Source organism: Bactrocera latifrons, unplaced genomic scaffold (genome assembly GCF_001853355.1).
Source record: "Bactrocera latifrons isolate USDA-ARS-PBARC rearing strain unplaced genomic scaffold, ASM185335v1 scaffold_113, whole genome shotgun sequence".
Classification (NCBI taxonomy): Eukaryota; Metazoa; Arthropoda; class Insecta; order Diptera; family Tephritidae; genus Bactrocera; species Bactrocera latifrons.
The window spans coordinates 1-17,883 of NW_017534553.1; the positions used below are offsets into that span (position 1 = coordinate 1).

The window sequence follows — 17,883 nt, forward strand, 5'->3', positions numbered from 1 at the left end:
TTTCCCATTCGACGCTTTCGGACCGTGCCGATGCAAAATATCTCCAAGTTTTTAGATCCACAATAAGGCCTTTTGAAGTCAACCAATTATCAAAATACATTTTGTAATTTTTAAACTTTGGTAGCTAGGATCTTAAGTACAACACTATGTCCGATGATATGCCGAGTACATATAATATAAGGGGTTCTATCACCAACGTAGAGCGCAAAGTCATAAGCAATTTCTGATGAGGCTGCGCACGTGAACATTTTCAGTCCCCATTTGTGGGGATAAGCAGGGTTGTACTGCTTGAAGGATGATTTTAATGAAATATGCACTTAACCTCTTAGCCCCTTAGCCAAAAGCTTTTATTTATTGCATTTGCTCACCTCTGAACTTACCTTTATAGGCTATGAGCTGCTCATCAATGCCTTGGTGTTGTGGATGAATTTTGTTTAAATTGTCATAATTATTATTTAGATGGTTGATACCACTTATCACAAAAATTGATAAATTTGTTTATTTTCTCAAATTTGTTTCTCGACAACGAATTTTTTATTGCGGTTAATTTGAGCTCTTGGGACCGTGACAAACTAAAAACCAACAACTGGATTATGCCCAACTACAACAAAATTTCAAGAAATCGAGGAATATCTTCAATTCAGCAATCGAGTTCAAAGTCGGACCTTGGAAGGAATACATATTGGTCTATTCCACAATCAATTTGTTTAAAGAATCATGGAAAAACGTGTTGAAATATTGAATTGGCTTTATTACTATGTTCATGTCATCTTCGGACTCTTAACTCATAACGTCTTGAATGTTGATTGCGTTTTTTTCCATTTCGATTTTGATACATCCCCTTTTTCTATTCAGTGCAAACTTTTTGGTTCTTTAGAGATTTTTTGGATGGCAGTACTTTCTGGTATATCGATTTCCGATTCCTCACCTTTTTCTAAATTCTCCTTCAAACTTTCCTCCAGGAGCTCATCGTCGTATATGAGCGAGCATCACACAATCTTTTCGTGCTTCACTTTATTCCCCCAATTCAAATTGATCCATAAGACCAAATTTTTCAAAATGGTAGGATCTTAATAATATGTGATTCCGAACCGATAGCCTTAATTGCCGCTTTACTGTGCCATAAAATTTTTTTGATAACTACGATATTGACTTCTTCAACCTTCTTCTAGTGAAAATAATTCGAGCTGCAGTACTAAACCGAGAAGGTACAATCTTCTATAACAGTGTGCAGCTGCTGGCGTATGCCGATGATGCTGATATCATTGGCCTCAACACTTGCGCCGTTAGTTCTGCTTTCTCCAGACTGGATAAGGAAGCAAAGCAAATGGGTCTAGCAGTGAACAAAGGGAAGACGAAATATCTCCTTCATCAAACAAACAGCAGGATATCCCTTACCAACGGGTGCTACTTCGGACTTAGCAGGCAATTGAGAAGTAAAATCCTCTCTCGAGGAACATAAACAAAACTCTATAAGTGACTTATTATTCCCGTCCTGTAATATGGTGCAGAGGCAAGGGCGATGACAACATCTGATGAGTCGATGTCGAGAGAAAAGTTCTGCGAAAGATTTATGGTCTTTTGCGCGCTGACCACGGCGAATATCGCATTCGATGGATCGATCAGCTGTATGAGAGGAAGCAGAGGAAGAGAAAGTCCTTCACTCTGTTGGAGAGACGAGGTGAAGAAAGACCTATCTTCGCTTGGAATCTCCTATTGGCGCCACCTTGCGAAAAGAAGAAACGACTGGCGCAATAGTTTTAAATCGGTTATAATGGTATAGGCAGTTGCCACGCCAGTAAAAAAGAAGAACTACGAGATATTTAACATAGCTGCGGAAAGAAATAGTTCTACCCTATAAAGAGAAGAATTTGAAAAGCGAAAATTGTTTATTTCTTGTGAAAAGACAAAATTTCTGTTTTTTTCGGATTGAAAATTAAGCTCAACTGGGCGGAGATGTTAGGGGCCCTCCCTGTGAGCCGCGATAGGTTATTAAAAATCATCCCTGAATAAAAAAAAGCGGACTCGTCCTTACTAGCTCATCCTGGTAGTTTATTATATAGAAATATTCACATTCCCCAAAGCTTGGCCTTAACTAAAATTCCATATTTTTCCGCAGAAAGCACAAAATTAAACAAATAAAATATTAGACTAATAAAACATACATTTTATTCCTTAATATATAACATATTTAATACATATATAATAAATGCAAAGACCTGTCGCGTTTTGTGGCATAAACCATAAGTTTTTTTCGAGAGTTATTCATTTCTTCTGCCGAAGTCATCCTTTTTTACTTAATTACCTTGAGAGACCTGCCGACATCGATGAATGCGGCCACGGCATGATCGACGTCATCCGTTGTATGCGCCGCCGATATTTGTACACGAATACGTGCCTTGCCTTTGGGAACCACTGGATAGCTAAAGCCAATAACATAAATGCCACGCGCTGTGTGATGAAGATTTCAACAAAAACAATTGAGCAGAGAGAACAACACAGAGTGGAAACAAATTCTACTTACAAAGCATTTGATCAGCGAATATGGAGGCGAGGCGAGCATCGCCCAACATCACGGGGCAAATTGGATGATTTTCGCCGGCGATTATAAAGCCGGCCTTAGTCATTGCATCGCGAAAACGCTTTGTATTGCTTTGTACGCGCTGTGATAACTGATCGGAATGCATTAGCATATCCATAACTTTAATACCAGTCGCCACTACCGGTGGTGGTAAGGAATTGGAGAAGAGATAAGGGCGCGACTTTTGACGCAGTAGCGTAATCAATTCTTTCGGACCAGTCGTATAACCGCCAGCGGCACCACCAAGTGCTTTGCCCAAAGTGGAATTGATAATATCCACGCGACCCAAGAGGTTGTGATATTCTTCAGTACCACGTCCGGTGGCGCCAAAGAAACCCGTTGCATGACACTCATCAATAAAGACCAACGCATCATATTTGGCAGCGAGATCGACAATCTTGGGCAAAGGCGCGATGTTGCCATCCATTGAGAAGACGCCATCGGTGACAATTAGCTTGAGACGCGCCGTTGAAGATTTCAGTTGCTTCTCGAGATCTGTATTTGTAGAAGAAAGGCACAATATATTTATGTAAAAAGTTGTATCCAAGTCGAGTATAGAAATTAGTTATTACCACTCATATCACGATGCTTATAGCGCTGCTTCTGCGCCTTACACAAACGTATGCCATCAATAATGGAGGCGTGATTCAGTTCATCGGAGAAGACAGCGTCGTCAGGTGTCAGGATTGCCTCGAATAAACCGGCATTGGCATCAAAGCAAGACGCATACAAAATGGCGTCCTCACGTCCATGAAACTGGGCAATTTTTTTTTCCAGTTGCTTATGTATCGTTTGTGTGCCGCAAATGAAACGTACAGAGCTAAGACCGGCACCATATTTATCCAGCAGCTCTTTGCTGTAGTTCACCACTTCAGGATTGTTCTGTAAGAAAATTAAAAGGGGTTTATTAAGAAATTAAAGATGACCAAATTTTAGGCGGATTCTGCTAGATATTCGATTTTTATGGGAGGTGCACGAAGTAGGGCCCAAAGCAGCTGGATCTGCCTAATCAAAGTTCTTCAGGTTTATGTMAAAGGAAAAATAAAAGAATTGAGAATTGAGGAAATAGCGAAAAATGACAGTGAGTAGTTAGAGAAGTCCAACTTTGTCATAGAACTTCAAAAATTGAGCCACAAACCGATTTGTCTGCCAGCGATATTAAGAATCGGCTCCTGATTCAATGAGATGCCTTATCTTGATAGAATTTCATTCTTTGAGGGGTTTACGGGTTTTAAAAAATCTAACCTTTTCATTGTCTTATTAATATCGACAACACCTCGCTCGCTTGCGCTCGAGGTTAGCTAGGTTAGGAGCGCCGTCTTCGAACGCGTTTTTCTCGAAACTGTGACGTCTCAAGAAGGAGATGCTGAATTTTTTTCGACAGCCACACAGGAGCCCTCCAATTTCATTCGACCTCATTTAAGCTCCCTTTCGACATAGCTTGAAGAATAACGAATCGAACAAACAGCTGGTATAAGACAAATAGACCAGCATTATCAAATAGGGATGGCGTACTTATAGAGAAAGAAATATTCATAGACCATACATACCGCCAAACCGAGATAATTATTTGCGCAAAAATTCAAGATGCGTTTTTGTGTGCCCTCCACAGTGATCTCGGTGCTCTGTGAAGAGGTGATAATGCGCTCCATTTTATAAGTGCCCGCATCCTTGATGCCTGTAATTTGCTTGCTCAGTATATCACGAAATTGACTCAATGCTGGACGAGCGGCTGCCGAGGCCGAGGTGTGGGCGTTGGACAAGGCGAAGAGTCGTTGACTTTGGCGTCGAACGCTGTCAGCGCCTGTAAATTATTCGAAATTCATATCATTTAAATTGAAAATAAGAAACAAGTTTGTGTAAATTTCAGCATATTTTGTGCAGACGCAATGCATTTTTTTCGCCGCGGCACTTGTGCGCCTTCGTCTACAGATGTTGTTTATTAAAATTCATTTATTCTTCGTTCTTCGTTGCTCTACAGCCATATAAATAGAACTGGAACCTATTTGTACTTATGTGTGTATGTTATACATCTTTTCGTTAGGGTGGGTCGAAAATGTGGCAAAATTGATGAAGAAACCTGAACGATCGGAATCAAGTACCTATGTATATGAAAAACTTTTCCATTTGACGAGATATGTTCACCAAATTTGACAGGAGTTATTGCCCTTTGGACGGTGTCATCTTCGAAAAAAATTTACTGATCGGACGACTGTATCATACAGCAGCCATATAACCTGACCGATCAACATCAAGAAAAAATTTTTTCATATGCCTTTTTGCTACAAAATTGCACCTGTGAAGATTATGATAGCAACGGTGCAGTCCAAGTTAAATTTGTTGGTTTTGTTTCGTTTTCCCATATACGATCCGATTTCGTAAAGACCCGATTTTTGATTATTTCGTACTTGTGAGGAAATTGATAAAAAAAAAAACCTTCCAGAAAATATTTCCTTTTTCATAAACGTAATTTTTAAAAATTGGATCTTCAGTGAAAGTTCAGAGGCAACGAGATCGGAGTTCAGAATTACCGGATTGCTATACACGATTTTTGTTTTCAATTCCCATCGCTAATTTATATATTTTTGCAGAGTATATTCACTTGAAATACATATGATTTCTTATATTCACATACACATACAAAGGCCACACACCTCTTAGCAACGCGTATTTTGAGAAAATCAGCATTTTTCTTACTATGCCAATAATAATTTTGTTATTATGTTAAAGAATTTCTTTTCTCCTCAAATTTTGGTTCTTTGCTGCGCGACACACCCTCGATAGATTTCGTTTTCAAACTGAAACATTGTCAAAACGCCAATTCTATAGCGACCGGCGGCGTCGTCAATTATTGTATATAGTGCGGGCAATAAACAGTAGCTAGATGCATACMTACATATGTATGTATATGAGTGTATCCAAGAATATACACAACAACAGCTGATTGCTTTATTTATACATTAAACGTTTTACCCATGTCAGCAAAAAGAAATGATAAAATCATAAGTACATATATAATAAAGATGTGTGTAGATATATATACGCATTAAGGAGGATCAACTCCGAAAGCAAGGTGTTTCATATTATTTAAGCTTAAATTACACTCAAAGCAGACTGTTTGAATGAAAGAATGATAGGCGGAAAATTATCTCCACTTATTTTACCAATAAATGTTAAATAATATTCGTGAATTTTTCTGAAGAACTTAAAATTTTTTATTAAATTCAAGAAAATTTCCTGAAAATCATTATTTCCTCGATTTATTTTTTAAGAATCGAAAATAGTTAAAGATTCTTCTTCCATATATTRGGTGATCCATTTCGAGATTCCCTACTTTTAAAAGAAAAAACACAGAAACTTCAAATTTAATGGGGATATTTATTAGCATCCGAAATATGATTCTTTGGCAYTTATTTTTTGAAGATTATCTCTTCCAAATRTTGGCCGCGRCTACGTCTCAGCTGGTCCATTCGTTGAGYTYAATTTTCGATGACTCGTTCGARCATTTCGACTGGTAATTGGTGAATGACACGCGTGATGTTTTACTCCAAGGAATGAATCGAAGCGTGATTGTCCGCATTGACTTTAGACTTTACATATTCCCAAGAGAAAAAGTCTAAYGATGTGATATCCCAYGATCTTGATRGTAAATCAACCATTCCATAACTTGAAATTATCTGCTCACYGAAGTGTTCTCTCAATAWATCCRTTGATTGATGCGATGTGTAGGAAGTTGCGCTRTTTTTTGAAAGCAAATGTCGCCGAGATCACTACATRGCTKCAATTTCAGATATCAAAYAGTCGGTTATAATRGTGCGATAACGGTCGCCATTAGYAGTTACGTTCTCATCGSCATCATTTTTGAAAAACTCCACCGACTCACAAATCACACCAAACCGTTGTTTTTTCTAGATTATATGGCAGCTCTTGAATCTCTTCAGGATGCTCTTGATTCTAAATATGGGAATTTCAAAATGACCAGCACCGCTGTGCAATAGAGGCGTCYTTACACACATTACTTCAAGCATGGATGCTCGGTATAAAAATGTAAGTGCACCCAAGATTTTACTATATTCGAGTAACGTCCTTCTCTAATAATGGCATGCAATTACTATGTATAAATCGCATCTCATGTTTCTTCTGCCCGACTCATGCAAGCATATCAATTAATTTACAAGCAAAGTCACTTACAATTAAATGCCAGTCTCGYTTCGTTGTTCTTCTGTATATTTGATAGGCATGTCTAAGAATGTTCGTGGATTCGTAGTTATTCCTTGAATAAATTAGTAGGAAACCATATGATAGTATTGCACAAAGGAAAAGACAAATTGCTGATAATGATTGTGAMATACACAGGCAAGGAAGAATATGCATAAGTGTCTAAAAACAATTCTTTAGTTAAATATGTAGAGTTAGTATATACGCTTTTTACTTCAAGTACTTCTTCATATATTAAATATTTACATACAGATATACATTAGGGTATATCATTTTAAATTTGTTCTTTTTTTTTAATTATTCGTGATAAAAAAAATTACATAAAGCCATGGAATTAAGTTTTAGATACTATGGGTGATCCATTTCGAGGTTCCCTACTTTTTTAGAGAAAAAAAAACATGGATACCTCAAATTTTATTAAGATTGCTTATTACCATTCGAAATAACATTTTTTGGAATTTATTTTTTGAAGATTTTCTCTTTCACGTGTTGACCGCGGCTACGTCACAGGTGTTCCATCCGTTGTGTTCAATTTTCGGTCACCCGTTCGAGCAATTCGACTGGTAACTGCCGTTGTTTTGCTCCAAGGACTTAATCGACAGAAATAAGTCAAACGTGAAATTATCTGCGCGCCGAAATGTTCTCTCAATAAATCCATGGTTTGATGTGTAGGAAGTTGGGCCGTCTTGTTGAWACCAAATGCCGCCGAGATCACGACCTTCAATTCCAGGCACGAAATAGTTCCCACCGACATAATTTTTGAAGTAATATGTACCGATTATTCCATCCACCACACCGTTGTTTTTCTGGATAAAATGGCAGCTATTAAATCTCTTCAGGTTGCTTGGGAAGGTCGAGCGGCCTCAGTTCTTGCACCAGCTTTATTTTGTATGCTTTCAATTTAAGATCTGTACATCAAATGCGCCAAATCGTYCCATACGTCAATCGGAGTTGCTGAGAACGGCGTCGAATCAACTCTACATGGACTTCTTGTACACTCTCAGCGACGGCTGATATATTTTCTTCACTGCGTGCTGTGCGTGGTCTATTTGGTCGAACATTATCCAATAATGAACGCTGGGTCTCAAGATAGGTGATGGTGTTTCGAATAGTACGTTCAACCTCCCTTTCGTTTGGCCTTAGGTGATCTCAATAGTTATCCCGTTCTTCCTCGCCCTGATATAATTTAGTTAAACTAACTCTTCCCTACAATCCTTCTGTAATTTTTTCAGTTCGGAAGACCACCATGTGGACTAGTTTTTATCCTACTACGTGTTTTTAGGCAAACTACCTCTAAAGTTTGCTGATAAGATTCTGTGAATCGCAATAAGACTCATCATCAGAATGCTGTGCTATTCAGGAGCAACGAACATTCATACCTCTAAACTGAAACATAGGCGAACTTTTACCAGCCCGTCTTTGTCGAGATACTGAGGAATCTATTACTAGTCATATTTTACCACTATGCGCCACTAAACTTAGTCCGAAACAAGGTTTGCAAATCGACAAAACGTCGAGCTCGTCGCACGTTCGAGGAATAAACCCAAAAGGAAATGCCCACTGATCCTCCAAGATCGTACGATTTAATAACACTGGACTATTTCGTAGTGTTATGTGATGTCGCTTGTCTCAGCAGTTGAGAAAGAGAAGACCGACAGCTTGGAATAAAATATTCAGCGTGTTACGTATATTGCTGATATATGGCCCCATATTACAGCAAAAAAATTTGGAACCAGGCATACTCTTTTTGGTATTCAACCAAGTAAATAGTTTTAAGGGCCTACTTTATGGCAAGAAAATTCCATAAGTTGAAAATCTTCGACTCACCTAAACGTTTAGCGTTTCTAAAACTTATCCATTAACAAGAAAATAGTCATAAGTACACAAATTGTGATAGGTTAACAATAAAATAAACTTAAAAAAAATGTCTCAATCATTTAGACGTTGTTTAAAATGTATATTATCTGTATATACTCGTGGACTGTAGCAAAGTAGCTAGCATCAAATCACTTCATATTATAGATCTTTAAGTAAATAAACATTATTTAATAATTACTCACAACATCCGAACCAACAGCCAATAGTGTGAAAGCCATAATGAAAAACTTGATCTTTCAACTCAAGCTTTAATTCAACACATTATCACCTTCCAGCCATTAAACAAAACCGGCAATTTGTCCGCGTAGCTATTAGTAGCAAACAAAAACGTTTTATTCTATGGAACTAGTTAATCAAGAGGAAAATAAAAAGAATCAAGAGARTCAAGAATKAACTCTRCGTTGAGTGAACGATAAGGAATCGKAACGCCATTTAAATAATAACAGTCATCATTAAGACAAACTGTAATAACCTGTCTGCATTTGCATTTAGCCGAGGCGACAAAGCATTTTACAAGCGAACACCTATAGCGGTACATACGAACTAAAGTTGTTTGATGCTGTGATGACAGGTTTCTTGCGTCGGCACTCGCTGTAGAACTGGGAGTGGGCGTCTGGCGGCCACTGCGCTCGAATGCACTCGAATAAATGCGGTTTATTACCGTTAAAAAAGGTGTCAAGCTAATTCTTTAACAGCTTTGTGTAATACGCCACAAACTAGTATAAAGTGAATTATGCTGAAAGTAATTTGAATTTATGTTGTTTTTAAATTAAAACCACTTAAATAACCATTTTCTTGTATGACTGCTTTAATACTTCGTTTACGTTATAGTTTTGGTGAGAAAAATATAGTGTTGTTTTCTCTGAATATCGAAGCCTTGTGACCATTGAAGGATTTGTCTTTACCTTTATTGTATATTTATTTTTTTTTTTGGAAAAGTAGTAATTGCAACCCTTCGGAGGGGTTGGGAAGGGACACAGGTAAGATTGACTTTTAACGAGCGAAATATGAATAACTTTGCAAAACACTCTAAAGTTTTACTATTTAAATTGTATGTGTGTATGTAAATATGTACGTACGAATATATTAGGTGTTATTCATTGGCCAAGGCCAATAAATCAGGAAGTAAGGCAAAATTATTTTAATATACCAATATCCAATTAGAAGTCATTTAGTAAAACATTACAAGTGTTGCTACACCTTTTTATTGATTTGCACTGTTTTTATGTGGAAATTTAAATATTAATTGTTGTTCAGGTCGTTTGATTGGCGGTGCGTGGCTTGCAGGCGTATTTGGTACGTGGGCGTTGCTGTCGAGCAGGGAACATGTGTGTAAAACTAGTACTATGTCTGCTTACATACATATATAAATATATTTATATGAGTTATATTATTTTTTATTTTGAAATGCAGCAACATTGAATAGCTGCCTGCCTTGAAATGTGACAAATAGATTTATGGACGTGTAGAACTGTGAAATAATTCGAATTAGAGTTGTAATTGTCAGTGAATTAATTAAAAGCTGCGTATTACGAGCATTAATGTCAGCTTAAATTGAATTGAAGTTCACTGCGAAAATACAAATTGTAATGCTATACAGTGTTGCGTAAAATAATGAGATCAGTATCAATAATATATGTGTGCGATTAGTGTAGWTTTGTTCTGGCACCACAAATGCAAAAGGATAATTACCTTATGGCTGACCCGTAAAGCTTTGTGATCTAAAAACTRTTATAATTTATTGGGAGCTAAGTATAAGTATTCGACTGTCCTTAAGCAGATAATCGAAGCTCCACTTTTCTATTTATATTGGACAAAAATATACAGTTAAATTTCTGTGGAGGAATTTCAAACTTACAGATAAGAAGTATTACAATAAAGTTTCAGTTGAAGTTTACTTCGAAGGCTCCATGTATATATGTATCTCTACAAAATAGTTAATACTATGTTAAGTTATATTAGGCTTATTTGCAGATCTTTGTGAAGCCAGTTTAAACCTTGAACTCCCAAATTCGCGACAATCGTGAGATAACTGTTGRGATGTATGTATATACCTCGCGGTCGGGAAGATTCTCAACGGCATGGACGGTGCTTAGACAATGGCTTGTTAGAACCCGAACAACGAGAAGCTAGCATTTCTTAAGGTTGTTGGTTAACTGAAAATCTCAAGGTGGAACCCAGTGGTGGTCAAGGTTCCGCGAAACTCAGCTATACAGTAGTAGAACATCTGTGGAGCRGAGAGCACCGATCGTCCCCATTCTACTGACAGCGGGGATAGGGTGCCTTTCCTAGCCAGCTCGTCAGCTTTACAGTTACTGGCGATGCTATTGTGGGCCGGCCCCATACTAGTCTTATCACAAACGAATCGATGGCAATCATATTGGGGTTATGCATTCCTTAACCAGCCTTGAGCAATTCGATAGTAAAACTTCATTACAGACCAATAAATACCCCGCTACTTTAATGGCAGCAACCTCGACTTGAAAAATAGTCCAATAGTCAGGAAGTTAGAATCTGAAGTTGACAGATATTTCATGCGAACTTTTCTCCAGGCTTTGATTCATCTCTGAAGAAGCTCACTTAACCTCTCTTCTACGTTAAAGACCACATAGAACATAATGATRTCGAAGAGTCAGAAGACTACTACACAACAACTTAGAGCCGTTTACTTAAAGTCTTATAGCTTTTAGCTAGCAGTATTACRTGATCTTGGAGATCACKCCWCTGACCCACAATGCAAGRTAATGYTCTCAYTAAACTTTTTTATCAATAAATTTATTGTTTCGTTGGCTGTATGGYATGTAGCACCRGCTTATRGCTTATGTATAATCATTATTCGAAATGSCAAAAWWTTTTTTTTAACMAAAAGTTTCATCGCTGAAAATMGCGATCGATTGTCATCCGGTTTTGGGCTCATTCACCAAACGTGCGACGGGATTGATGATCGTTGGCTTAAATTTTGCGCAAGCTGGGTTTTGTAAGCCCGCAAACTAARATTTTTCCTAATATATTCCATTGCTTCGATTGTTGCGCTCAATGGCRGATGAGCCATTGACTCCTTCGGGTCTTTTTCTATACTTTGATTCACAGCAGTAACAGCGTCTTCGATGACAATACCGATAGTGTTTCCTGAYTATCTTAGTAAATGAACCCTTACTGTTTTATGTGATTGTTCGTTGGTACCTTAGAGTCTCTTACTATGTTGCTCTTTCTCGTGGAATGTGTTTGCTGAGTTTGTGAAACGTTTCGAGAAGCGGAATTCCTCGGAAAGCAATCACGGTACCTAAAGCCTTTTGGGTCGAATTAAATGTRGGTATGTCAATAACAGCCCAGAAGTAACCGTATGAATATATATTTTAGTTTTATTAACASGCATAAAATTAAATTGAAACTTTTCGCAAATTGAAGTGAAATTGAGTTTTACGGTTAAATTGGCAAAGAACAAAAATTGCAAAATTTTGTCTGTCGCGAAGTTCCGTATAGYTCAATTCCAATTCACGTTCAATCAGCTGCAATTCAACATGAATTTCCAAACATAATTGAAGRAGCAAWTGGTCACGGCACCRTCCAAACATTCCWTTACMCCCTTCACCGTTGCAACAATTTCATTGCGAAGCTACAAACAAATTGATTTCATCTCTTTCAATTTTTAATTATTTTTATTAAAGTGTCCGTTTCTCTTGTTGTCTCTGCAATTTCTTCAATTGCTGTGTCCATATTGAGCGAAATCGAAAGACATCACGCAATGGTAAAATAAACTTGGCTACTTTATGACGCACCTAAGCTACTTACTCCTCTTTTGGCTGATGTTTACGGTTGTTACGTTTCCAGTGTTGCTTTTGTTATTGCTATGGCGTTTGCAGATCTCTCTGGTGACATCCACGCGGAATGAATGATAAGAAAAGTGAAGATACTGCACGCTTTGARGAAGTTTGACGAGGCGAGTTTGTGTTCGTTGTCTGGCAGCCTCACTGGCTATCTAGCTGTTAGACTACAAGTGCTCAGCTCAGCTAATAATTGTATGTGTGTAAKWGTGCCTAAGTGACTGACTACTAACTGACGACAATGACAGCGACCGCCAGCACCAGCACGTCCAATCTGCAGTTCAGTTAGCCCACATGCTGTGCACGCATGCGTACTCCGGCGGGAAAACAGGATCGTCGGACAYAATTGTTGTTGTTGTTGTCCATTATACGAGTGAAGTGCTTTCGTTCAAATGCCAAGACGTATTTTTGAGTTAATTAGTGGAAATAGAAAAATGCTTTCGGTGTGAGCTCGACACTACGTAGGTGCTTAGAATTTATAGATAAGAAAGTACTGTGGGCAAAAAGTAGTAAGACTTTTTAATTAAAATTTCTAGATTGGTATAACAAAGATTAAAAACACACACTAATGATTAATAGACGCTTGCCTTTCTGAAGCACACACACACAGGGGTAATCCTCGAAATGCTTCCGGGGTAATCCTCGAAATGCTTCCGCGAAAGGATCTGGCGACTAACAAAAGGTTTCAAGACCGGAGCATACTCTTTCAGAATTGCCAGAGGTAATCTAGAGACTGATGCCCAGAGAATACCAAAATTATGGAGAGAACACTTYTCTAGTCTGCTGAATGGCAGCGAAAGCATAGCAAMARGAGATGGCGAACCCGATTCCCAAATYGATGACAATGGAGCGGCATTTCTATTGTCCGACCATGAAGAATTTCAAATAGCAATTSGCAGTCTGAAGAACAACAAAGCGGCGGGRGGTGGATTGCCAACCGAGTTATKCAAATACGGTATGCATCAGCTTCTTTGTCAAATATGGTAGAACGAAAGCATGAGCAACTAACTCCTTAATATCGCATATAAGGTCTTATCACAAATCCTCCGCAGWGCCTTTACCTCGAAAACTCGTAATACTCGTAATACTCTTAATTGTCATCGCCCGTCCCTCTGCAAAATAGGACGAAGATGACGAGTGACTTGTAAATTTTATTCTTTGTTTATCAAGAGATGATTTTACTTCCCAATTGGCTACACAGTCCAAAGTAGCACCTGTTGGCAAGCATCTGTCTGCATTAGACTGCGAGGCTGGCGTTGTGACTGGTGTTTATGCTGATTYCAAGATAGACGAAATTATCTACGACTTCAAAATTATGACTGTCAACAGTGACGTGAGAGCCAAGTCGCGAGTGCGACGACTGTTTGTTTGATGACATGAAATATTTCGTCTTGCCCTTGTTCACTACTAGGCTCATTTACTTTGCTTCCTTGTTCAATCTGTTTGACAACCCACTTAGCAACTCGGTCTAAGTACTCGCCATGCTAATAGGCATCTTCCTGCCCTAGTCTATTGCACTTTTTTCGCACTTTGAATAGTATTATTTTGAACTAATGTCGCATTAAAGATCTACCTTGATATTGCAATACCGTTTTAAGCGTGGCTTCTCTTCAACCARAGGTGTTTAACATCGGAGGCGTTAATCTTCCTCTACGCACACACAATGGAGTGTCCATTACGTATATAATGATCGGCGTTTAGGCGCGTAAATGAGTACAACTTGTTGACATTTCGCTTATTTGTATTCTTTTTTTGTGTCGGATTTCTCATTACAGGGCAATTATTTTGCTATTTCAAGAAATTCTAGATATTCGGTTTGCACGTTAATGTCAAATGGCTGTCACAAATACACACGCACTTACATGCATACATATATGTGTCTATGCATCGGCGGTGTCAGGCCTTAGTGAACACTTTGTGCGTACATACATACTTACGATCTTATATGGCAGACGTAATGTCATGTTACTGTCATTGCGTCGAGAGAAGATAATAAATGGTTGTTGCATACTCGTGCGTACTTATAAAATAGCCTTGAATAGTATTCTATGTTGCCGTTATTTAAGAGATACTGATTTGCGAATAACGAAATTCGTCGGGTTGAAAAGGTTAGGTGGGTTTGGAGTTAAAAAGAAAATTTTGTCTTATTAAATATATTTAAAATATTCGCCTAACATTCAAATTGATTAGAGAAAAATTGTTAGAGAAGGAAATTCGGAAATTTCGACTATCAGACCAGGTGAGTGCAGAGCTGCAAGTTTAAACGCGTTTATCTTAAAACGAAATTGTTTTAGTCAGTTGCCAAAATTTCTTGAAAAGTTAAGAAAAGATTTTGTTTAAATTTTCCACACTTTTTCACGTGGGGAAATTGCAAAAAATAAATTATGTTTTGTTGTTCAAAGTGCTTTAAAAATTTAAATTTTTTTTTCTCTTCTTCAAATAACAACATTTATTAATGCACTAACCAAATATTTTTGAGGTTTTTGAGTGTAGATGAACTGACATTCAGTTAAGTACGCTGACCATGGAATGAGCATTTTTTTACATATTAAAGGAACTGAGGTACCAACAGCTGAGTTTTCTGAATTTAAATTGAAAATTTTAGAAAGTACTGTTTAAACTTGTATCTTTGATATGCAGAATTCTTTAAATGAAATATATTATTATGTATATTAAGAAATAATAATAAACTTCCACATTTTTTGAACCTATGAAACACGCCTTAATCAAGTTTCGAATAGTTTCGAAAATATTCTGCCTTTTTATTTCACTGCAGATGAAGCTGAGATATGAATATTAGACTCCGTCAATCCATTAGGACACATCGCTGACCCAAGAAACAATCACATAGTGGACTACAACCGACGAACCTGCTTCAAAAACGCGAGGTCTGTCCTTACAAGGTTACAAGGTGTGAACTACATCCTCAACCTGAAGATGGGTTAAACGGTCAGAGGGCTACAGAAAGGAAAAAAAAAAAAAAACAAATATTGACTTGTTAGTAGAGCGAGAGGAAATTGTGGATGTTTGCATGTTTTCAGCAGTTTTCAGTGAAATTCTAAATTTGGTAAGGAAATAGTGCAAATTTTGGTTGTACGATTTTCACCATTATTTTTTCATATTTTTATTTATTTTTTTAGTTTTCAACTAGTTGAGGTTAAATTGGTAGAGCAAAAACAGGTAGAAAAATAAGAAGAAAAGATAAAAATTCTAACGTTTGTAAATTTTGAATAAATAGTTATCTAAATATTTGTTTTTTTAATGTGGCTACTTATTTTAATAGAGAGCTTTTGGGGTTTCGTTAAAAATAATTCTGGCTAAACAGATACWAAACAATTAGGAATAAAAATAACTTCATGCTATTCAATTTCCAGTACGTAGTATTGCCCTTAAAAGTAGGCAAGAAAATTATTGAATATATTTTTGTTGTGCAGGTTTAGGCACAGTGAATGTGAAGGATTTTTGGAATAAGGTACAAACATTCAAAGTAGCACAAAAGTTGATGTAACAGCAGTACAAAATAAGCACACAAATACGAGTATAGGCGAAAACATATTTTAGTAGCATACCTTTAAGCACAATGAATGGAAAGGTGCGAATTTTTTAGAATAAAGTACRAAATTTCGAATTAGCGCCAAACTAATGTAATATTGCGCCTATAAGAAGGCAAGMAAGCTATTGGAAACATTTTTGAAGTATGGTTTTAAGCTCAGTGAATGCAAATAAGTAAAATTTGATGTAACTCTAATGCTATATTTTTATTTTGTATAGCTTTCCTAAAAATAATAATAAATTTACACAATCAAAATGCGACCACAAATAYATACGCACAGTCTATACATTTATACACAATTTTCAGTCTTAACTGCTACTTAAAAATCGCAGTTTTATTTATTTAAATGATAGTTGTATATACCTGATGGTTTAACTGCTTGATTTATCAGCGCTAATATGCTGTTGAGATTTTAATAAAATATAGGCCTCAGTCTCGGTGATTACCGGCGCTTTGTAGCTAAATTAGTTACCATCAAACCTTCTCCTGAGGCTTGAGAATAAAAAGRGATCTCTGCAACCAAACATTCATGAACAGTATGGCCAATATATTCCCTTGGTATTTTTGGAGCGTCTGTAGTGACTTAATTTTCCATTTGTTTGAAATAATTTTACGAAATTTTATGATATTTCTGTCCGCAACAACTATTTTGGACATCTTATAGACTCTTCGATTTCGTTGCCCGYATGGTCTATACGGAATTTAGCAAACCACTTAGACTTGGCAATTATTGTATATAGTTATCATATATTTTTCCTCTAAAATATAATATTAGCTTCACACTRCATTAAGGTAGAATTATAAATCATTGCCTGGTTTGTGTGTTGTACATTATATTTSTACGATAATATATTCGTATGCCCAAAAGTTTAGTTAGTTTTTATATGCCTGTCACTTTACCTTATCTTACTTTGCTGAACGACGTGTGTACGAATACCATAGAATTTCCTACTAAACATTTGTAACAAATGCATATATAGTACATACGTACGTACATACATCCATTCTCTGACAGCCAGAGTGGATAATATTTGAAAACAAAAAAAAAAAATTATAGTAGGATGAAACTCATCGGAAACGAAAGATAATATAACAGACATTAAGTGTAAAATAAGTTATAAGCGATTAGAGGTGAGCAAAACGAAAAGAAGGGACGTGCTTGTATATACATACATACGCATATTTAGTTCATTTCAAAATGTGCTCAAATTAAAAAAAAAAATCCGTTCTTTCTCTGAACGAAAGGCCCCGGCGAGATTCGAACTCACGATCTCCTGTTTACTAGACAGGCGCTTTAACCAACTAAGCCACGGCGCCATATGCTAATTGTTTGGACAAAGCTGTTTCTTATACTTGCAGCTCTCTTCGGTGATAACAGTTAACTTTTGCATTCCGCTGTTAACGGTGAGCTAATAACAGCGACAGTAACAGTAAAGTGTGTGAGTACAAACTGCAAATGAGTACAGTTGCAGCCTGAAAGTATGTTGTACATTTGAGAACAGTTTAAAACTCATAGTTGCTCTACAGTACCAAAAGAAGGAACTGGCMATGCGGTAAGTGCTTACACCATTACTTATTTGACTGACCCTATGGTAAGCGAATRCTGTTAAATTTGTTCTTTTAATTAAAATTCTTGTTTATTTTCTTCACAGATSATCGCAATAAAAATTTATCAAATGGTGGAACGTTAACAAATGTTAAAAATGCTATAGCCGATCTAGTAGTTTTCGCGTATAATATCGATGATGTTTAAATGGATAGCAATTAAACAARATATCTGGTTCGTTAGTTATGCTTGGTAGGTATTATTGAATTCATTGCAAAATGTT

The 17,883-nt window shown here is 37.0% G+C and overlaps 1 protein-coding gene and 1 non-coding gene across 2 annotated transcripts; both read right to left on the reverse strand.

Annotated features, from left to right (window-relative positions):
• Positions 1–2,144: 2,144 nt before the first annotated feature.
• Positions 2,145–5,362, reverse strand: LOC108974887 (2-amino-3-ketobutyrate coenzyme A ligase, mitochondrial-like). The gene is made up of 5 exons (XM_018942993.1): positions 5,236–5,362; positions 4,132–4,385; positions 3,154–3,463; positions 2,525–3,076; positions 2,145–2,451 (listed from the first exon to the last, which is right to left on the reverse strand). The coding sequence occupies exons 1-5, from the start codon at positions 5,267–5,269 to the stop codon at positions 2,294–2,296; spliced, it is 1,308 nt and encodes a 435-aa protein (XP_018798538.1). The 5' UTR covers positions 5,270–5,362; the 3' UTR covers positions 2,145–2,293.
• An 11,935-nt stretch (positions 5,363–17,297) lies between these two features.
• Trnat-agu lies at positions 17,298–17,371 on the reverse strand. Its single transcript has one exon. It is a non-coding gene; the product is annotated as a tRNA-Thr (tRNA).
• Between the last annotated feature and the right edge of the window lie 512 nt (positions 17,372–17,883).

Bases quoted from the DNA above. Each gene is read 5' to 3' on its own strand.
- LOC108974887 (XM_018942993.1), bottom strand. From the start codon at position 5,269: ATGCTGATTTTCTCAAAATACGCGTTGCTAAGAG. The intron at 4,386-5,235 runs GTGTGTGGCCTT...AATAATTTACAG, and splicing joins AAAATACGCGTTGCTAAGAG to GCGCTGACAGCGTTCGACGC. The intron at 3,077-3,153 runs GTAATAACTAAT...CTACAAATACAG, and splicing joins TAAGCATCGTGATATGAGTG to ATCTCGAGAAGCAACTGAAA.